We start from the raw sequence: 24,354 nt of genomic DNA on the forward strand, positions 1-24,354 counted from the left end.
AAAACTTTAATCACACTATTGGTACTTCACTCATTTATTTAATATACACATAGTCTTCAGACAGTAATCTTTAGTTATAGTATACTTTGCACTCTTTATAAACAGCACTTTGCTCAATTTTCTGAGAACAGACATCACAGAGGACAGGAACTGAGGCAATGTTTAGTGAGCACAGTGAGGGGTGGCAATAGCCTTAAGTGACATTTGATGAGGCAGAAAGCAGGTTGTCAGTTTCACCCAAATACCGCTGAGGTGAATTAAGTAAATTCCTACTGGGTAATCGCCAGCCTTCCTACCTCAAGAAAGCAAGTACTTAAAATACTTAGCTTCAGCCCCACCCCTCCTTGTAGGAACTGACAAGTTACCTGAGGAACTTAGTTACTGGCCAAAAGATAAAAGGTTAGGACCCTGCTGTCCTCAAAGGACAAAGAGGAGCATTGGTAACTGGTGCTCAGGATGGGGATCTCTGGGGATGAACTTTGAAACCAGGGGCTATTTATGCATCTTGATCCCTGAGTGAGAAATAATCTACAGACCAGTTTTTCAAGTTCATAGGTAAGAAATTCCTTTGGAGGCTAGCAGAGAAACTGAAACAAACTATTAGAAAATGTGCCTCACCTCTATATTTTTCTTTGTTGCTCTCCCCACCCCCCATTCTCTCACCAGGAATATTTACCTAGTAAACTACTGATTGATGTATTTGCATGTAAGCAATTCTCTCTATAAAGGTCACCTAATGATACCCTCCCCCAAAGAAATGTGTTCCTAAGGTCCCACTGATTTCCCCCAAAACTGCCAGAAGTTAACATTTACCAGAGGTTTATCAAATCTTAAGTCATAATATCACATATTCTATGTACAGGGTTAAAAAAAAGAATATGATAACTTGGAGAAATGTGTTGGGAGAGAATAGTTAGAAGTGGACATACTTCAGAGGCTTGCTTGGAATCTGTACTGAGAATTATCTTCAGTTCTTTGTTCTTAAATGGGGAAGTATGTCTATCATCAGAATGAAGCAAAAGTTACTGTGCATGTCTATTTATTTATCAATAGGTTTTTATCACGTGCTATTTTTAGTATTTGTTTTTACAGAAAGCCCATTACTAAAGCAATAGAGCTGCACATTCGTTAATCATAATGCTCTTTCATTGCATCTTAAAAATAAAAACTGACTGACTATACTATGAAAGGTATTTTCCACAAATGTTAATGAAAATGAACTTTAGTTGAAAGAATATAGAAATCCTTATGCCCTGATTTAATAAGGGATCCTGCCACTAGTTAGCCAGTATGTGCCCAGCAAATGACTCCAGCAGTTTAGAAATAGAGGAGAATTTAGCCTTAGACTTTACTATATGAACAGGAAAAGTCATACTGAAGATTATTTATGAACTGAATCCTGAGTTTTTTTCCTGCTACAACTTTCAAAATAGATTACAAATGTAAGAGAGCACAGAATTAAAATAACCTTTGTGATCACATAGTATAGTCCTTTCATTCATCTAGATATCTTCCTAGATAGAAATAGACCTAGGTATCTTCCTAGATAGATTCTGTCCTTGGGAAGTGCTCAATGATTACAGTATTTACTGAAATTATTAAAGGGAACAAATTGAAAACATAAATATCATAAATAAGGAAAATACATGTGATAGACACATTCTAGCAATTTCTTTTTTGTCATTTAGTTTGACATAAAATATCTTTGAGAATTATTTTACCACTTTGTGATTATATATTATCATTGAGATAGTAAATAATTAATTGGGAAGTGTTTAATCAATACAAGTAAACATTTGTCTCTCCTATAAATCAGTCAATAATGTTTGATTATGCAAATTTCTGATGGCTTCCTACAAGTGCCATGAGATTCCCAGCAAATTGAGATACAGAACCAACATATCAGAGAGTCAATAGAGAAGTATCTTTACTTGATACCTTGTCTTTAGCAATGCATCCTTGGTACACAAGGTGTTGAGCACTGGGGAATTCTGGAAGAAGTGTTCCAGTTTTTGAGCTAAGTGAATATTTACGAGTGAAGCCACCCTACAAGTTAGAAAAAAAAAATCATTATCAATTATTAGACTCCAAAATACAATTCTAGTAAAATAAAAACTTACAAAATGTTACTCTTCTTCATTCTACAAACCATGACAAATTAGGAGATTTGGGTAAATTGTTTAGCTCATGTAACTGAATAAACTGGACATGTCAGCAGAATTATTGTTTACAACCATAAATAGTTTCATAGGATATTTTTCCTACTACTTTAGATTTTAGCCTTGAACATATATGAGTTTTTATAGCTTTAAGAGATTTAATTTTCACTCACATATGTTAATGGAGTAAGTCCATTAGATCCTTAGATTTACTGAAGTTATTTCAACTGTAACAGGATCAGGAGCTGCTCAATCCAAACTCATTTATGGATTAAGTAAACGAGATGATAAGAAGCTAATTCTCTTACTCAGCTGCAGAGATTATCAATGGTAGAATTTCCCAAACTAGTACTCAGTACTTCCCCACCTCAATCTACCACTATACTAAATTGAGGTGTTAGTTGTTCTTTTGAATACCTTAGGGAGAAAACATCTTTAGCAGTTTTCAGAAAATTAGAGAAGGTGACAATAAATAATATATAAGGGCTGATGTGTATAAAAGAGACCCACATAGAAAACAGAATGCATATTCATGAAGGAGCCATGCAGTAAGGAATCTATCTCCCCACCAACACAACAACTGCACTGGCAGAATCTGTCTGCACTGGTAGCCTAGTGGTCTGGCACAGCTAAATTGGAAGTCTATTAGAGACTTCCATAGTTTTCCAGAGGAAGGCTTGAATGATAAACTGCAATTAATTATGGTCAATTTCAGCTCTTATTTCAGTAACAGCTACTACCTGTCCCAGGCCCCCCATTCCAATCCCATAGCGGGCAATGCACAATCTCAGTAGCAACTTACTCACAGCTTTTGGAAATCAGAATGAGTAACAAGAACCTTGTATTCCAAATATTGGGGGACTATGTTCTGATCTCAGATTGCTACTTCTAATCATACAAGTGCAGACACAGAAGGAAGTAGCCATTATTGCATATCACTCTCCCTAACTATTGCAAACTTTCCATTTCTGCTAAAGAGACTTCCATGAAGATTTAAAGGGCTATAGTCATTTCACTCCCTTCATTTTTTCATCTTACTTTGAGAACCAGACAATAAAGTTTAAGACATACAAAAGCAACTGCCTTTATGGACAAAATTAGAGAGTCAGTGAGCATACACTGGTTTAAAAAAACAACAGGCTCAGAAAAGAACCAAAAGGACCTTAAGTTTATACCTCAGGCTAACATTGGCATGGAGACAGCCTACACTATGAAAATGAAATCAAAACAAAAAGAAAAACTAACTTTAATCCTTCTTAAAGATCCCCCAAAAACTGAAGAGGAGGAAACACTCTGACATTCTATCAGGCTAGCACTGCCAGGATATTAAGTGAGACAGAAACTACAAGAACAATATACCTAGTGAATATTGATACAAAAAATCCTCAACAAATTATAAGCAAACTGAATTCAATAGTGAATTAAAGAAGATTACACATTACAAGTGAGTAAAATCAATCCCTGGAATGCAAGGATGGTTCCATACATGAAATCAATCAATACAATATGCCACATTAACAGAATAATGGGACCCCACCCACATAATAATCTCATTAAATGTATTTGAAAAAACCTGGCACCCTTTCATGATAAAAAGCCTCAGACAGTAGAAATAGAAGGCAACTACTTCAATATAATAAAAACCATATGAAAAAATTCAACAACAAATGTCACACTCAGTGGTGAAAAGCGGGAAGCATTTCTCTTAAAATCAGGAACAATGCAGAATAATTGCTTTGCCACTTCCATTCAACATAGTGTTGAAAGTTCTAGTTATAACAACTAGGCAAGAAAAAGGAATAAAGGCAACAAAATTGGAAAGCAAGAAGTACTTCACATTCATTATGATGGCTAATATGAAAAAATAATTGTTGGGCCTCCCCTGGTGGCGCAGCAGTTGAGCGCTGGGCTGCAAGCTGCCCACAGCCTCTGCAGTGCCGGTTCAATCCTCGGCCACTGGTGAGGGTTCCACATGGCGCGCAGACCTCTCCTGCCACTCGCTGCTCCCCTCAGCAGTGTATTTTGTCAGTCTGCCTATTCTGTTCCCTGCTCTGGCTCTGGTGAATTCTCTCACCCTCCCGTGCTTCTGACTGTACCCATTGCTTGTATAAATAAATAAATAAATCTTTAAAAAAAAAATTGTTGATGAGGATGTGGCAAATAATTATTGGTGAGGATGTGGCAAAATTGGAACTCTTATGCACTTTTGGTGGGAATGCAAAATGGGACAGCCACTTTGTAAAATACTATTATGATTCTTCAAAAAAATTAAAAGTAGACTTACATGATGCAGTCATTCCTCTTTTGAGTATGTATTCCAAAGTATTGAAAGCAGGGCCTCCAAGAGATATCTATTCACTCATGTTTATAGCAGTATTATTCACAATAGCTAAACCTTGGAAGCAACCCACATGTTCACTGATAGATTAAAGGATAAGTCAAATGCAATATACATTTGACTATATACATAGTCAAATATATATTTGATAAACTATGAAATATTATGCAGCCTTACAAGAAAGGAAGGAAATTCTGAAACTTGCTATAATATCGATGAACCTTGAAGACATTATGCTAAGTGTAGTAAACCAGTGACAAAAACACAGTACTATATGATTCCACTTATATATGAGGTACCTAGAGTAATCTCAATCATAGAGAGAAAGCAGAGGAGCTTGCAGGGGAAAAAATGGAGAGTTATTGTTTAATGAGTATGCAGTTTTAGTTTTGCATGCTGAAAAAGAATTCTAGAGATAGACTGTGGTGATGGCTGCACAATAATATGAATGCACTTAATACCACTGAACTAAATATACAAAAATGATTAAGATAGTGAATTTTATATTATGTGTATTTTACCACAATAAACTTAAAAGTCAATTTCAGATGAACTAAGGACTTAAATATTAAGAGTAGCTTTATGCCTTTAGAAGAATATAAATAAAAATATTATTTGGAATAGACAGATAATAAAATGTTATTATCTGGATTTTTAAAAACATGATACCAAAAAAAAAATTGATGAAATCATAAAAAAATTCTCTTCATTAAAAGACACTACACAATGTGGAGCCATGCCCCAATAGAAAGAAGCTTTATAACATATCACTTCTAGGGGATTTATATCCAGAATTAAGAAAGAACTTCTAAGAATCAAAATTTTAAAATGGAAAAATAAAATAATCTGAACAAATATTTTATAGAACAGAATTAGCCAATAAAAATTCAAATAGGTACTCAAGCTCATATTTTCAAGTCATCAAAACAATTTTCAAGTGAAAATCACACATGCTATTTCACATGTGCCATTGGATTGACATAAACTAAAATCTCATTCAATGCCTAGTGTCCATAAGGATGTGGAACAAAAGGAATGCTGACACAGCTGGAGAGACATAGTGCATACAACTGTCTTTGGAAAACAACTTGATAGAAACTAGTGAAGTTAAATACAAACATATTCCAAGACCTGGTTTCTACTCCTACACATGAGCACTTGGAGACTGTTTATAGTAGTATTGTTTCTCAAGCAAAAAAAAAAATTCTATCAACAATGGAATGAATAAATGCATTATGATCGATATTTTCACACAACGGAATACCAGCCAGCAAAGCAAAAAAAAAAAAAAAAAAAAAAAACCCAGGTACTAGAACTACATGTATAAACACTGAATCACAAGACCTAAAGTTAAAGGAAAACAGAAAGTCCTAGGAAAAAAATTAATCCATATCTATACAGGGCAAATAGTAAATAATAGTGTCAATAACAAATAATACATTGTTTTAATAATACACGCACAAGAAATGTTAAGGAAAAACAAAGGTGTGATTAACACAAAATTCTGGAAAGCAGTAACATTTGGCAGATAGAGGGGGAAGCAATTGGTGCAGGCACACAGAGGACTTCCCTTAAGTTATGAGGTAGGGCTAGAGTTTTTATTTTATGGTTACTTTAAAAACTATGTTTGTGCTCCATGTGTTATGAATAATACATTTTCCAAAAAAAGTAAGAATGCTAAGGTAACACATACTAAGGAACAAAGTAAATGTCCTTTGTTTTAATATTTAAAATTCTCAGGTTTTGCAACATTTAGTTTGTTTCCCTATGTTAACTATTGTAAATACTGCTACAATAAATCTAGGAGTGCAGATTTCCTTGTGAATTAGTGTTTTGTGTTCTTTGGGTAGATTCCTAGGTTTTGTCTTTTTCCTAACCCTTTGTGTGAGGAAACTTTTACTGTTTTGAGGAACCGCCACACAGCTTCCCATAGAGGCTGGACCAGTTTCTATTCCCAGTAGCAATAGAAGAGGGTTCCTTTTTCTCCACATCCCCACCTACACATTTGCTGTTTCTAGTTTATTGTTGTTGTTGTTGTTTTTTAATATGGGCCATTCTCACTGGTATAAGGTAGTATCTCATTATGCTTTTAATTTGCATTTCCCTGATAATAAGTGATGTTGAACATTTTTTCGTATGTCTAATTGAATGAATCAAGAAGATATGGTATATACACACAGTGGAATACTATTCAGTGATGAAAAAAGATAAACTCCTATCATTTGCAGCAACATGGATGGTGCTAGAAAGGATTATGATAAGCAAAATAAGTCAGAAGAAAAAAAAATATCTAAAGGTTATACGTGGAACACAAAGAAACTGAACAAAAGGTCAGGAAAAAGATAAAACTTGCAAGCTGACCATAGATCTGAGGCATACAGCAGGAGAGGGAGAGGAGAAAGGGTCAAAACAAGGGAGGGAAAAACTCAAGGAACTGTACTGATAGTTCATGGATGCTATGGTAGGGGGAGGATTCTAGGGACTACATCTGAGGGAGGAAATCAAACACTGTACAAAAATGAATGCTGTAAGAAAATAAATAAGCTTAATTTTAAACAAATAAATAAAATCCTTAGGTTGATAAATAAAAGTCTTATGTAACAGAAATTAGTAACAAGTCCTAGCAAAACGCATCAACAGGAGGCTACAGTATCCAAGGAAATTTTTTTTTTTGGTTATCTTTTTTTCAATTATATAATTTTTTATTTAGGCAACATTGGTTTACAACAACATACATGATTTATTGGTATAGGGTCACACCTCTTACAATGGATGCTAGCACATGTGTACAAAGCTGGCAGAAGTTAGACTTATCAAATAATTATATACTGTGCAGTATGTACAGCACATAAAGAAAAGAAGGACTGGTAAACTAGAATAAAAATAAAATATGATCATTTTAATTCCACTAATATGTGTGCTTCCTTAATTGTATTAAAGAGGGGTCAGATCATAGGCCAGCTACAGAGGTTTGGTGGTGGTGTTTTGTTTTTTTTTTATCTCCACTGATGACTTCAGCACTTCTGGGTGAACTATTAAGAATCTTATTTCCAAAAGAAAACAAGAAGGAGCTTACAGAAAAGAACTAATATGATTAGAAGGCAAGAGGGTCTGATTTATGAGAAAAGATTAAAGGAGTTAAAGGCACAGTTTGGCTAAGTGATGGCTAAAAGAGAACATGATAACAGTCTACAAATATTTGAAAAGCATATACCCAGAGGGAGGATTTGTTATTTATCTTGGTACAAAGTTGTTAAACTGGCTACAAATGGTTGGTGCTAAGAAGAAGGGAACTCCGTCTGTCAGGAAAACTTCCTGGTTGAAATGCATGAAATCAAGGGATTTATGTCCGTAGAAATAATGGCAATATCATTTGTTAAGTGAAACAAAGTTTGGCTCCCCCTAAGATTCTTTGATCAGGACAAAGATTGAAACTAGGTTTTATTTGATTGCTTGTTTTAATCCTGGAGACTGAAGGAGTCTGAGATATTCTCTAAGATATTTCTGAAATCTGAACTACTAACTACATTTAGGAATAAAACCCTTAAAGCAATCAAAATTCATATCACTGACAATTTCTCTTGTCATCCTCCTGTCTTTTTGTTTTGCTTTTGTTATTGTTGTTTTTGTTTGCTTTTATATTATGAACGACTTCAAACTTAAAAAAAAAAAAGGTATAGCTCATAATATAAATAATCACATGCTTACCATCAAAGATATTAAACATCTGAAACACTTAAAATCTCTATAACCCTCCCTGATCTCATTCCTTACCTTTCTCCACAAGAAATAATTAAGGGCCTCGCTGGTGGCGCAAGGGGTTAAGCACCACACTATAAAGCAATCCACAGCCTCTGCAGCCCAAGTTCCATCTGCGCCCAAGTTCGATCCGCGGCCGGCCAGGGAGCAACCCACATGGCACAGCAGACCTCCCTTGATTTACCTGCTGCTCCCCACAGCAGTGTACTTCGGTCTATTTGCCTGTTCTGCTCCCCACTCTGTCTCTAGTGAATTCTCTCACCCCCCGCATCTCTGGCCTGTATGCATAAATATTTTTTTACAAAAAAGAATTAATGTTGTGAATTTGGTTTATATAATTCTTATTCAAAAATTTAAAACTTTACCTTATTTGTAGATATTCTTAAACAATATGCACTATTAATTTTAAGCAGATGCTATATAGTTAAATTGATAGGATTTCTTTATATAGTAGAGATAAAATCCTATTGTCATATTTGCTGAAAGTAGTTCCTCCAAGCTTTTCTTTTGACTTGAGATTTTGCATATTGTGATTCTGACACAAGTTTTTGATTTCTGTGTTTTTATATTTTTCTTTATAATATTAAAAATTATTTTCATGAAATAAGGTAGATACATGTTTCCTTGTTATCATTTTTTATAATTAATAATTTATACAAAATACACAAAAGTATGAAATTAAGAAATTTTTTTTCAAAAATAGTCCATTTTCCAATGTCATGCCCTGAAGAGTAACTTTTTGTTTGTTTGGTTCTCAGTCTTCTTTTAGGAATGACCTAAGACACTTTATTTAAGATGATTTTCTTTCTTTACTGGTTGTAATGTCTCCTTAGTCACACACTAAATTCTTATACATACCAGGATCTTTTTTCAGGTGTCCAATTTCTGCTAAGGATTTTTCCATCTATAGTTAAGTATCATAGCATCACAATATTCTGATCTCTGCCAGAAAGCCCTTTTCTGACTTTTCTTATTTACATTTCTCTTAACTATTGCTTCCTGTATATTCTTCTAGATCAAATTTTTAGCCATTTTAATCATTTTGGAAAATAGATTACTCAGTTTTTATTAACTATGTGGAATGTCTTTTCAGTTAAAATTTTATTTTATACCTGTAATTTTTTTCCAAGCAGGTAGCTTCTTATTTTGATTATCCCTAAATATTTTGTGTTTCTGCTGGTTCCTGCAATTTAAATTTTAAGAATGTCCCATCTTTCTTCTTCAACAGAGATAGTTCCCAGCTCTCTCAGTAGGAGAGCTGTGAGAAAATAAGTCCTACAGAAAAGATTTGAAAGACCATTTTCTTATTTTCCCAGGTTGGCACTAAAACTAGTTCCCAACTACATGTAACCAAGAGCTCATTCTTCATATGCCATGTGTGTCTTAAGGCATTAAGGTTACATTCTCATTGGAAATTCTGATTGAGAAGAACTGAGACTTTAAGTTCTTCAAGCTCTACTCCCCACTCCCCAGTGATTTTCACCGAGAGCAGAAGTCCAAACTGACTACTGACAACACCTCAGAGAGTAGTCTGAAACCACCAAACCACCTCAATTTCCTGACACAAAGGTTTTTGCATCTGAACTTACCCTTTCCTCCTTTCAGTTTTACAATCACTGAATTGTTCCTTATCTGTGGGGTCAATTTCTCCACTGTGAAGCTCTTCCCTGCCCACCTCTTCAGTGAGTTTGTACTCTCAACTTTTCCCTCTATTTCTTAGCTCCAACCTCAACCTCTACTGGATCTGTTTTAACAACACTGGGAAGATAATCTTGTCATCTTTCAAAACTAAACTTCAGGGCCTCCCTGGTGGCACAAGGAGTTAAGACACAACCTATGAAGCTACCCGCAGTCACTGCAGCATGAGTTCGATCCCCAGCCAGGAAGCAACCCACATGGTGCAGCAGCCCTCTCCTGACTTTCCCCCTGCTCCCCTCAGCAATGTATTTCGGTCAATCTGCCTGTTCTGTTCCCCTCTGTCTCTGGTGAATCCTCTCACCCCTCACACCTCTGGCCTGTATCCACATTCTTATATGCATAAAGAAATAAATCTTTAAAAAAAATGAACTTCAACTCTTCCTCTATCACCCACCACTTGACTAAATATTCAATACCCCTTCCCCTTTATTTCAAAAACCTATCAAACCTCAGTTCCCTACTGAAAATGCTCCCCCTGAAATCATTAATTATCTCCACTTCAATAATTCCATAGATATTTTCCTGTCCTTATCTTGATGACTGTTTAGCACCCTTTTATAGCTGTAACCATTCCATTCTTAGGAAATATTATTTTCTCCTAGCCCCTCTACCACTAAATTCTTCTCTTTCTCTTACCTTTCTGAATTCTCCTCAGTTATCATGGTGACCCTTTACTTTTTACACTCTTTATAGCTCTTTTCTCATAAACCCTTCTGTTCTCATTCATTTTTATCCTTAGACATTTTAAGCCAGTCTTGCATGAGTCTTCAATCACCATCAAACTAAACATCTAACTTAGTCCTCTTTTTCAGTCACTTATATCCAACTGCTCACTTCAAAGTTTACTTCGGATGTTTCACAAACACATATGACAAGTCCCAAATTGAACTCATTACCATACCACTTTCTCACCTGCTTTTCCTTCAATGTTTCCAAGCGAAAATCAGTCACTACTCGCTATCCCTATAGGGTTATAATCCCAGTCTAGATATTTTCTTATCCAGACAATCCATGTATCTGTGACATGACATGATGTTCCTATTGCTTGTCTTCCCAATGCCAGTGGCTGATATTTGACAGGGCCAGTGACATTTTGGTTATCACAGCATGGGGAAGGGAAGCTATTGGAATCTGTGAGCAAAAGCCAAGGACAGGCCGATACTGCTGAACATCCTACAATGCACAGGATCATTCTCCATAGCACAGAATTATCCAACACAGGTATATATAGTACCATGGATGAGAAACCCTAATCTGTATGTGTTCCATCTAATCTATACGTGTTCCATCTCTCTGCACCACTCTTCCTCCCTTCTCCTACTTCACTCTTCCAAATGCCTCTTCATTTTCAGTTCTTTCCTTAAACATCACTTCCTATGAGAAATGTCTTTAAGCACTTAGATTAGGTTAACTGACTTCATGCCCTTTACTTGTCCACCATATGTTTTCCTGCTACCTGTAAGGAATTAAATCTATCCATTGGCTAGTCTGTTTCCTAGTACCTGTATCATCATATGTCTATTGGTTAATGTCGAGATCATGTGTTAAAAAATGGATTTTATTTTCAATTAATATAAAAATAAATACTTTTCTAAGCCTCAGTTCCTGAGCTGTAAGTCAGCAATGTTAATACCTGTTATTCCCACCTTAAATTTACTAATGTTCAAGTGACCTGAAGTACATGTAAGTTTCCACTGAAAGTCTCACATCAGGAACAAACTGAGGAGGTAACAGTAGTACCTTACTAGGAATGCGGAGGAAACAGTAGACTTGAGAAACATTTTGTTTTTGTCTATGCATTACAGAAGCTGTATCAGCTGAGGGCTCCTTAGTGCCACAAGTCCCATCAAAGTGGTAGAAAGAGAGAAATTATTTAAATTCCATATTGACGTTAACTTCTGTCAACTGAAGTGTATTTCTAAGTCAATAATTTTGCACTTTCACAATTGTTTATCTAATAAAGAGCTATTATTTCATTGATAAAAAAGCAATCTGCAGGATTTTATTATGTAATTAACCATTAACTGTATTAAAAGCACTGGTGGGAAGAAATTGGTCATTTCATGGGTTGGGGGCTTTATATTACTTCTAGAGATAATAAGCTTGCATCATTTCATCAAACTAATGGAGTTACAATTTACCTCATTTCACCAAACTAATGGAGTTACAATCTGGAGTGGTCCAGATTTACAACACAATACATTGTCATGTGCCCTTAGTTCCATGTGCCTCTTTTAATGATTAGTTAACTTGAGGATAATGAAGGCCTTATCATGTGCCTAATTAGCCATGCAGTCCCTAATGGTAGTCTAACTTATTTAGATAAAGTCAGTTTGCTGATCTGTTCCTTGGTTGGGGATGAAGAGGCGGGGGGAAGTCTAGGGAGAGAGAGAGAGTATGTGCGTGTGGGGGGTGGGGGGTGGGTGTGTGTATTTGCACACGTGCTTCCTCCCTAGATTCCAACTTCACCCTCACTCCCCCATTGCAGAAGATATAAGCAAACTATTTTATGTACACGTACACACATACACACGTACATACACACACACACACACACACACACTGGCAAAGCAAACCAGAGCATTACTTTTGGGCTTTTTGATAACTAGTAAAGATTTTGTCTAAATAAGTACATTCCAAAAGCTTTACACTTTAAGTTTATATTCAAGTGGAAATTTCTTAATTCAGTAATGGCCTTTTTCTACAGTATCTTAGGTATATGATATTAGCTAACGATAATTAAAAAACTCCTCCTCCTAAGTTAATTTGGAAGTTGTTTAGTAGGTTCATATAAAGAATCATTAGTTACTTCAAATCTAATTTAGCTTGGTCTGAGGTTCTCAATCATTCCAAAAACTCTTAACAATATTTATGTCTATATTTGCCAACAAGGAGGATTAGCACTTATTATTCAGTTTGCAATATATATTACAACAGATGTAAGATTGAATGAAAATAATTCTTACCTCATTCTTCAGTTTGCTTCCAGAAAACCTTAAAAAGTAGTAAATTTTCCATTAGTTAAAAAAGAAAAATACATATATGTACAGTTATAGAATACATGGTAATGCAGAAGACAGACAAAAGTAACAACTTATTTTAGCAAAATAAATCCAGAAAAATTTGTCTGATTTTTCAAAGGAATCCAGGCAACTTTCTCAAATCACTAAATACTCTATTAAGGGAAAGAAAAATATAGAATATATAGGAAAGGCAGATAAGATTTAGGGCAAACAAAAAAAATAAATAAAACAGTTGATATTAAATAAATTTGTGTGTGCTGTCCTGTATTTTCACTTTATAGTTAGTTACTAATAAGCTGCTATTAGGTTCTTTATAATACCTGAATTCATCTTAGTGTGAATCAAATGACTCTTTTTCCATCAGGTACTTTTTAAAAATAATTCATGTTTTTGAATGCTAAGAACAATTCTTGGCAAACTGTATTATAAAACAATCTCTGATGCAGATTATTTAGAGCTCCAGTATTTTTATTATTATTGCTTTCAGTGGATGCCACCTCATTTGTCAATAACCTTCTCCTGATAACTAATGGCAAATTAGGATAACTTGTTCTTTATTTTCTTTTGTTTCACTTTTCATAGACTCAAGTCAGTAGATTTATCTTATCAAGGTAAGCTGGTATTCAAGCTATATGTGATTAGAGATGCTTATTATAAACTTTTTGTTTTAGTAAGGTAATTGTCAAACACATAGATCTTTCAAACAGATTAGCTGCTAGAAAAAATTTACATTTTGTGTCTTCATTTTATTGCATCTAGCCTTACTCATAACTAATTTAAATGCAAGTCTGCTTCCCTGATTTCTCCTCTCCTTATACTGGGACACCTCATTCACCATTAATTTCTCATTAATGATGCAAATTATATAAATTGCCCACTAAACTAGACCCTATTTTTGTAAATGTCCAAACAAAGTTGAATTAAGGTCTTATGCATAAACGAAAACACTTCACAGGAAAGCTTAGCAAGTAATTTTATTCTATAGCTATTTTGCAAATTTAAAGAAATGCAGTTAACTTTTCTTAAAAATAGTGGAACTCTACCTTGTCAGGCCCTTTCCAGAATAAACGGAGTGGTAATAGGCACTGCTCTCTTTGATGCCAATCCCATAATAATGATACCTAAAGCAAGGACAGGAACCAGCTCTGTGTTAATGAAGTTATTTCAAGGGAAAGACACTAAATTATAATTGAAGCAAAGTTCAAGTAAGAACTACAGTTTCTTGGTCACTTTATTTTCCTGATGTCTTTTCAAATAGCATCTTCCTATGATAAATCCTTTTTGATCATCACTAGTCCTACCTAGGGTTGTATTTCTGACTCTGGTTTGAACAAGAGAGGAGAATAACATCCTGCCAGTTCCCTTTGAACTCCTAAAACATTAGGTCTCAAAAACCAAAAATAATTGTCAATGCAGGCATTTATAAGTAGGCGCTTAAATTTGTAAATGTAGGCATTGGTTCTAAGTGTATCAAATGAATCTATTTGTAAATTTCTTGTTTAATCTGAATTTAGTTAATTGAACAAGAAAGTTATAGACTATCTACTGGGTAGAGAAAAGTATATGACGTTTTGTGTGAGAAGGATCCTGATGTCATGTACAGGAATATGTATGGAACATGTGACCTTTTAAAAGTTTGGTGGAGGATTTTAGCAACATTGGTGATGGATAAGGTGTGCAAGAACACATCTGTAGAGGTTTGAACTTATAATCCCCAAGCAAACACAAAGATGTAAACTTATTTTACCTCAATAAACACAATTTGGGAAACAAAATGCAAAGATCAAAGATGACTTGAAATTGACTTCCTCTGCCTCATCTAAGTGTCACAGAAGTACCTAAAGCAACTTGTACAAAAATAACTTTTTGAATTAAATTGGATCCCCCCCCAAAATAACAAATTTGTGTCAGTAATAGGTTTTTTTAAAGTTATTTTCCTTATGAGGATGAGCTTTGCTCATTGTCATTCATTTTCTCTTCAGACTTTTGTGCAACAAGGGGGAAAACTGTCATGAACATATGGAAATTACACACAGGGAATGGAAGTGTTACAAATAATTTGTTACAAATGTCTGTACGGATTCTGAGTCACAGACCATTACAGCATTCTGCAGATTCTCAAGTTGTAACTTACTCTCCTAAACTGTAGGCCCTGATGTATTACACACCCAAGTAGAAATGCTATAAATGTACAAAAACTAGTCAAATAGAGGCTACTCAGTGAGGATGGCCAAAGTCTGCTAACTTCTGCTTTTACTTTCCTTCTGTCTCTGATGCAGCATCACTATCAACTTGGTTATCTATCATTTCAATTTGCATTCATGCAAAATCAGGGAAGGAATGAAACAAAAGCAAGGGGCTTTCCAGTGGACACCAGTGTAACCACATCTAAAATTTCATTAAAGTACTTTCATTAAAGTGGAGACGACAATGAAGGAACTAAGTTTCAAGGTCCCTCTTCTGACCTCAGCAATAAGAAGGGAGTTGACCAATTCCACCCACGTTTTTAAAGCCCAAGAGTGAGAACAGATAATGGTTTATAGAGATTTAAATATAAAATTATAAATCAAGCTAACAACTTGCTAAAAGAAATATCTCTGTCTACTAGTCTTGACAATTTACCGCCACAATCACCTGGTAGATATGTTTGAATTTGGAAGTTTTAGATTTTGGAGTTCCTTGTGGGAGCCAGGCAATGGATGACAGCCACCCCCACCTCCAAGATGCACCCCCAACACAGATCCCCTTCTGGCCACCCTTCAGTCTGTGCACATGCTGGTCAGCCTCTTCAGTACAGATGGCGGAGAACACCACATAGGTTCAGGAGACAGCTGGTCAGTTTGGAGAGGGAGTTCTAGTGTGCGAGAGTCCTGGACTAAGATCTAGAAGGAGGTGATGGTCTTTGGGTGGACATGTCACTCAGGCTAGGGACTCCTTTTCTCCTGGGCGAGGCCAGATGGGGGAGGGCCAGAACCGAGTCCTCTAAAGTGTGGGGTCCAGAGATGGGCTCTCTCTCAGGTTCTAAGGGCAGTGGTGTAGCAGAAAAAGAGCCTCTAAAGATCCTCGGCCATTTGAGATTGTGAGGAAAGACTTTTTAAATATGAAAAAATACATATGTTATAAGAAAAATGTTTTCAGAAAAGGTTGTTATATTTGCGAAAGGCTAATGGGAAATGATCAAGGTAAATGAAGCTATTCTGTGATTTTGGAAGACTGGTGAGTAGTTTCAAGTACTCAGTTTGGTAGAAGGACAACAGTAGTCTACAAACCTGACAGATATGGCTCATACCTGTGCCATTTCTACAGCTCAAAATATAGATAGATAGGGAAAAAGAACCTCTGAGGTATGTTTGACCAAAGGAAGAAATATGAAACTTACGGAAACCAAAAATACTGTACTGATTTTGTTTCTAATTAGAAAAGGAAAGAAGTAAACCTCTTTAAGTTATAAAGACCTTGCTGGAAACAGTTATAGTAATAGAAATAGATGTATTACTAGAAATAGAAAGAAAATACCTATAAATAATGAAAAAATGAGCAGATGTAGATTATATTAAGCCAAGAATATAATTATAATTAGCCAATAAAACTAGGACACTGAAATAAGTATTAATATTTCCTTTGTTAGATGTTAGAACTAAGCCACCAAGAGAATGTCTTCATATTAAAAGAAAAAAAGCAATGAATGTTTGTGTACCAGGAATTACAATGGTGCTATATTATAATTAAATGTTCTTTTGCAAAACTTACTGTTTGTTCTATAGACATTCTAGTATAAATAATATTTTAGCTACTTGCTGAAACAATATATATTAAGCGCTGCTTTAATAGTTGATAACGTTTTATAATTGATATCATTTCTCATCTATAATCCCTTTATTAATTATAAATAACATTAAACCACAGCAAAGTGGTTTGTCATGCAGATTGAGAAGAAACTATATTGCCTTCACAGATGGTAGACAAAAATCTCAGTCAAAGAGATGACCCTGAGATCATAAATATTAGAGTCAAACTGTGTCCTGACCTCTCTGCTAGGTTGTCAATACAATGATGAAAAAAACCCAGCGCGGGGCCTCCCCAGTGGCGCAGCGGTTGAGCGCTGGGTTGCGAAGCTGCCCGCGGCCTCTGCGGCGCCGGTTCGATCCCCGGCTGTTCCCCGGCCACCAGAGGAGGGTCCCACATGGTGCGCAGACCTCTCCTGCCGCCCGCTGCTCCCCTCAGCAGTGTACTTCGGTCCTTCTGCCTGCTCTGCTCTCCGCTCTGGCTCTGGTGAATTCTCTCACCCTCCCGCGCTTCTCACTGTACCCAGTGCATGTATAAACAAAACAAACAAACAAACAAATAAATAAATAAAACATGCCTCTATAAAAAAAATTAAAAAAAAAAAAAAAAAAACCAGCGCGAACAATCTGATGAGGAGTACATGGACTTCTGAGTTCCATCCTCACCCATGGCTTCCTGAGTCAGTCTGCTTGCTGATCAAGGAACAGCGGCCACCTTCCCCAGCACAGAGGTACATTTACTTCCATTTTTCAAAGCCACCAGATGATCACAGTTTTAAAACAACATTCTTTAAGACTTAATAAATACGGGCCTCCCCGGTGGCGCAGCGGTTGAGCGCTGGGTTGCGAAGCTGCCCGCGGCCTCTGCGGCGCCGGTTCGATCCCCGGCTGCTCCCCGGCCACAGGAGGAGGGTCCCACATGGCGCGCAGACCTCTCCTGCCGCCCGCTGCTCCCCTCAGCAGTGTACTTCCGTCCTTCTGCCTGCTCTGCTCCCTACTCTGGCTCTGGTGAATTCTCTCACCCTCCCGCGCTTCTGACTGTACCCAGTGCATGTATAAACAAAACAAACAAACAAATATAATAAATAAATAAAAACATGCCTCTATAAAAAAAAAAAAAACTGAAAAAAAAAAAAAAAAAAAAAAAAGACTTAATAAATACTGGGCCTCCTCTGGTGGCGCAGCGGTTGAGCACCGGGCTGAGAGGCTGCCCCGCGGCCTCTGCAGCGCCAGTTCGATCCCCAGCCGCCAGCGAAGATCCCATCAAAAAAAAAAAAAAAAAAAAGACTTAATAAATACTGACCCATATGGATTTGCAATTTTTTTACTTATGACATTTAAAGAAAGAATATTTTCATTACACAATTCATTTCTTCCATACGTTTATCAGGTGATTGCATTATTTTGCCCTCTCTTCAATCATTAGGACAAAATATCTCTTGAAAATAGATTTAATATCTCCAGCTACATTCACAGCTATTTTTTTTCATTTATCACCCCAAAAAAAGCTCATTTAAAGTCATAGGTCAAATGTATATGACACTGTCAACCAGACACACAGAAGGTGTGTCTCAAAGGTGACTTGGTCAGTTATATTCCACTTTATAAATGAGAAACAGCATGTCCTGTTATTAGTAATACCTAGAATTTAGAAATGTAGATATAGCTGAGTGTGTCCCATCAATACAATCTTATAACTGTGCCAAGTAATAGGGAACCAGCCATGTATTCAGTCCTCACTGCGTGTCAAATGCTGTAGATTAAGAGAGACAGGAGAGGGTCTTTGTCCTGCAGGAGCTGACAGTCTCGAAGGGAATAAAAGCATGCAATGAGAGAACTGTAATACCCAAGTTAATATATGCTAAAATTAAAGCCAGGAGTAGGTGATAACAGAACTAATTACCACTTATTAAGCACCTATCGTAGGAAAAGCTGACTTTTCTCAGTTTTCTTTTCCTTCACCACATTACACCTCAGAAATTACTGGATAAGTCAATATATCCTGCTAGAAACTTGGAAATGGTTAAAACACAAATTCTTATAAACATATATAACTGTGGTTTCAATAAGCATCACCTGACACAGTGCCTTTCCAGGTTACCAGTAAAATACTGGTGCTGAACAAAAGTGTGTGCCTAAACAATATATGTAAGGGATATGAAATCAATGTATTTAGGCAGAAAGACTTGTTAAAAATACAAAATCACTGTTTTGTCATGGCTTTTACAGCACATTTCATATCCAGTTTCTTCTGGAGTCAATAAAATAATCTTTCCCTTTTAATCTTCCCTTTTGTCTAACTAGGTAATGTTATCATCTGGGTGATGACTTAGTGTCTTTGAAAACAGAGAAGAGATAATATATGAGCAGCTCTCTGTCTGTCTCACAGCTAAAGATAAAGCTCATAAAACTGCGGAGAGAAATTTCATGCAATGTGTTCATGAATTTTTTTCATCTCACTTGCAGCAACTTATAGCATTATTTTGTTATTAATACATTTCCCTAAAGTAAATCTTGCTATGAAATATTTGCCAAATATATTTGAACATAACAAGAACATATGGTGGTACATGTTAAATGCAAGAGGTTTGCCCAGCCAGGGATAGCTACTTGTTTTATTTTATATGCCACTACATGATGCCTATCTTGTAGGTTACTCTGAATAAAAGATTCCCAAACATTTCAGTTATTTCTTTTTAAACACAAAACACAACCCATTGTATGATTAACTAACTTCTCTAAGAAAATGTTTACATAATGCAAGTAGTCTTTGTGATAATTTAACAAAATTGTGTTCATTCATTAACATAACTGTCCTTAGCCTTATGTCAAGAAACAGATATTTACAGTTTAGGAATAAAGAAGAATTATTAATTAATTTTTACACCACATGTTAAAGTGAACATCATAAAGTATAAGATATTTTAATAGGACAATAAAATTATTGCTGTCTTTTCATTACTAACATATTTACATTGTTTATAACACTTTTCTTCATTTGTTGACCTATTTATACCTGCACCTATATTTCTTCTTTTCCATTTCAGACATTATATAGAATTCCTGAAACATATGTTCCTCCTGAGCTAGCAGCCCTGATGTCAGTTTACACTACACAAATGATAACTGATAAGGAAATGATGGGATTAAGCTGTTCAGGGACTTGCAATAACTTACTATGATAAGAGCAGCTGCCATATCAGTTTTATTAACCCACTAAATCACTACTAATAAATAAGATAATAGCTTTTGTCCTTCGTGTCTGAAAACCAAGATTCAACTGATCAAAGTCTACATGAAATTAAAATGTAACTTCAAATCAAACAGTCTACCAAGTGCATGAAATCTGTTCGGTGGGCTCCACTGTGATCTTCCTTACTCTGGGGAGCTATTCTGAGTGAGGGTGGGATATGGGTCTTTTTGTTCACCACAGTAATCTAGAACAGAGTCAGCACTAGGACACTCAGTCAAGTGTCTACTCAATAAATAATTATTAATAATGAATGTTTTTGGACATCATGTACCCTGTTTTACTATTCTCTGTATCTCAAAAACTCTTTAGCACCATGCTTTATATGTCAATATAAATATGAATGGATTATTGCTATAATACATTCATAATATAAAATATATAAAACATTATTTGCTATCTTGTACCTATATCATTTTGTTTCATTTTTGTTTATTTAGAATACAAATTTAAAATTATTGCACACAGAAAAAAATCAGGTTTATATTTTCAGTCTATTGGTGGTAAATAGGTGGTAAATCAAAGAGAAGAAAAAACACAAAGTAAAGTCAGTTTTCATTTCCATGTTGAGACTCTGCAGAGTCTCCCATTAGAGCTTTTGATATTTTTGGCAGGAAGAGGATGGTAAGAGTGAAAGAAGGGGTGAAAGTATGGAAAAGCTAATGCTGCCTGCCAATTGACTAGCTTTGACCCCAATACACACTTATATTAGATGAAGCAGGTGGAGGCTTTCTGACCCCAAGTATTAATCTTGAGAGACTTTTTTCCATCAGCAGCAATGGCTTCCTCTACATCAGACTTGGTATTGGTAATAAATTTTTCAATTTTTTTTCTCATTTTGACAGCGGATGATATCTAGACTTATGTAATCATTCTGTCCATCTGGATTTTTTATTGTTTTCAATGTATCTGTTTGCTTTAAATATTTTATCTCTTCCTTTTGGCTGAATAAATATTTGGCTCATTTTATTTAAACTTTTTCCATTTTTCACTTTTTGATGAGGGTAAAAAGTGGCACCTGCACAAAGGTAGGTTGTCCAGACTGACCATTTTACTAGCCGTTATCAGAATTTCAAGATGCAGAACTTTAAAACAGACACAAAATTCACTCATATTTTAGACTCTCCTAATCATGTCTTTGTCACAAAAATCAGTGTTTCCCAAATTTTTGGATTTCATAAATGCGCCAGCAAAATTTCAAAAGGCAATTTCTCATGAGCCCCAAAAGCATCTATAGACAGTTTTAGAAACAGTGGTCCTATCTTTTGCCAGGATACAGAAGAATCTGTTGAGTTAATCATCATCTAAAATAAACTGTGCCCAAAAGAACATACTCTAGCTATTTTATGAGAATTTGATAAAAATCAAGAACTTATTTTTTAGTGATTATCATCAGAATATTAATCTTAATTTATTTAATTTACTTAAGTAAATTTAATTTAATAAATAAATTTAATTTATTTAAATTTATAATCCACAGAAGTTAAATTAATAGCACATTCATTAGAGTCTTGAAATAATGCAATATGCATTTAGTATGTTTCGGATACTATACTAAACACTATGACAATAAGTTTTGCAAAATTACTAGTAAAATAGGGAGAAATTATAAATTCCTGTTTATCCAATATATGTTTAATTCTTCATTTATTTTTATATTTCATCAATTGTTCACATTTCTATAAAGAAAAAAATTTTGACAAGATGTAAATTTTTAAAGTAGTCAACAGTCATTTGAAATGATGATTGTAGCAATGACATACTAATATAGAGAAATGTTCAAGGTAAAAATTAATAGCAGAAAGAAAAATTGTGTTTGTGTTACAAATCTGTTTTCATATAATTTGTATAAAACATAAATCTCTAAATAAAGACAAAAAATAACTTAAAATGTCTCAAGTGACATGAGGAAATGTTAGATCTTGGAAGAAGAATCTGTTAATAAATTTTTTAAAAGTTACATTAGACAAAAGAATAAGATGTATACCTCAAAAAATCAAAAGTTCAATTAGATAATTGTTTTGTTGACAATCACTGGTACTGGAAAGCAGATTGTACTAGCTGCCAAAGCACAAATTTTTGAGCCAGATAAAACTGGATTTAAATGACAATACTTTTATTTTGTAGAATCTGTATGGCCTTGGGCAAGTTAATAACCTTTGAACTGCACTTTATTCATCCATAAGACACAAATTTATAAAATTTGTAAAACTCAATCTTGTTTTGTCATTGTAGAGAATACAGCATGTATGTGTGCGTGTAGTGCTCAATAAATAATTTTTAATTGAAGTGCTGATTTTTGGAGATATTGAATGATTAACTTCGATGATTAAGGATAGTGAGGTTGAAAGCAAATTCATTTCTCCATTTATAACTATACATTATCTCATTTAACACAACAAAATTATGAGATAGCTATCATAAGCTTACTTTACACTAATGAAAAGCTGAACAATTCTTCCAGTGTCAGCTCTACACAGAAGCTCCTAAATACTAGGTAGTGCTAGCATTTGACATACTTTTGAAAGTACATCAAAAAGTGTTTTCTTTATATATATCTTTTAAGATAACAATCTAAAACTATTTCTTGGAAATAAACAATAACAGGAAAATTACCTAAATAAGAACAATTACATCAACACATTATCATTACAAGATACACAAATTTACATCTTCCAATATCTTTTAACACATTTAGCTTACATGTGGAGAATTTCATTTTCCCCATAATATCAAAATACCACACGTGTAATAGGCATGTTATAAAAAGCAAATGGCATAACAGTGGGATAGGAAAAAATTCTAGTTGTTAATGCATTTCTCTTGGGCACATCTGTTGTTAGATATCAAATTGCCCGAAGTGACCACATATTGTTATATAAACCTAAATACTGGAGCCTCACTGTGTCACAATGGGCAGGGTTAATGATTCAACCCTAATCCTAAAGGCTCCTTCCAGGATTAATTGACTTTCCCTGCAGCCTGCCTGCCTGCCCACTTATAGATTCTGTGAAGAGGATTTCTCTCCATTACTTTGCCTGTCTTTCTACTATCTATTTACTTCAAACATTATCTAATCTTTCTTTCACCTATACAATTCACTAGGACTCAAATTCAGCAGAAAGTTTAACTGAGTCAACTTTGAAAAAAAACTGACTTGATAAGGAAAGGGACAACTTTGTCTTTTTTAATCTCACATTTTATTTCTCCTCAGACTACAGTATTAACATTAATAGGAATCATTCATATAAATACTAATTGATAATATACTATGTTGCCAACCACAGAAAGGATATGAATGAGACAAAATTTCTATTCTCAAAGTACGTTGGTTGAGGGGAAAGAGAAGTTAATTTTGCATTAGGGTAGGTACCCACAAACTGCTATGAGGGTACAAGGAAAGAGCCTAAAGCAAAATCAAGAGACCAAGGAAAGAGTCATAAGATATTTATGAGACATTCTTTTAAATGGATAAGATTTCAACAGACATGTAAGGAAAAGAACATCCTCCATAGAGGAAAACAGCATAAGCAAAAGAATGACCACTGATGATGACATAAAGGTTGCTAGGCAATAATTTGGTAAGTTCATAGGCTACATGCTGAAGAGTGAGAAGCTGATGATAAGATAAGAAAATAGGTTGGGTTTACTTTTTAATGTATCCTGAAAGGTGGGGTATGAAAAGTTGGTCCCTAACAGTAGAAATTATAAGCTGCTGAACATGAAGGAGATATGATTGAATTTGAAGGTATTAGTCATCAATATTTTTTTTTAAGATTTATTTATTTGTTTATACAAGCACTGGGTACAGTCAGAAGCACGGGAGGGTGAGAGAATTCACCAGAGCCAGAGCGGGTAACAGAACAGGCAGACTGACTGAAATACACTGCTAAGGGGAGCAGCGGGCATGGCAGGAGAGGTCTGTGCACCATGTGGGACTCTTGTCGGCGGCTGGGGATCTCGAACTGGTGCTTAAGAGGCTGCAGGCAGCTTCGCAGCCCAGCACTCAACCGCTGCACCATGGGGGGAGGCCCATTAGTCATCAATATTAATATAAACTTTAGAGGCTAATTGGAAAAATTGTATTGAATGGACTGGAAAGTCAGAATGAAGTCAAGGTATAAAAATAAGAATGGAGAGAGACAAACTCAAGAGATTTCAAAAATAGGACCTGATTTTTGGTAAGTGCCAAAAACTTAACTTGCTAATGGGGTATCCACAGCGACTAGTTATACATGGGTACTGAGCACTTGAAATGTGACTAGTCTGAGTTGAGATGTACTATAAGTTAAAATAGACATTGGATTTCAAAAATTTCATAGGCAGTAAGAGATGTGAAATA

At 35.2% G+C, this 24,354-nt stretch overlaps 1 protein-coding gene across 1 annotated transcript in view; it reads right to left on the reverse strand.

Moving 5' to 3' along the window:
- Window positions 1-24,354, reverse strand: part of RFX6 (regulatory factor X6) — a gene marked incomplete at both ends in the record, with an annotated part of 49,293 nt that overhangs the window by 17,777 nt on the left and 7,162 nt on the right. Inside the window, 3 exons of the mRNA XM_084259546.1 lie at window positions 1,939-2,046; window positions 12,921-12,948; window positions 14,021-14,098. Coding sequence (XP_084115672.1) covers window positions 1,939-2,046; window positions 12,921-12,948; window positions 14,021-14,098 — 214 coding nt within the window. The remainder of the gene's footprint in view (window positions 1-1,938; window positions 2,047-12,920; window positions 12,949-14,020; window positions 14,099-24,354) is intronic.

This window comes from Talpa europaea (assembly GCF_964194135.1).
Source record: "Talpa europaea genome assembly, chromosome: 2".
Classification (NCBI taxonomy): Eukaryota; Metazoa; Chordata; class Mammalia; order Eulipotyphla; family Talpidae; genus Talpa; species Talpa europaea.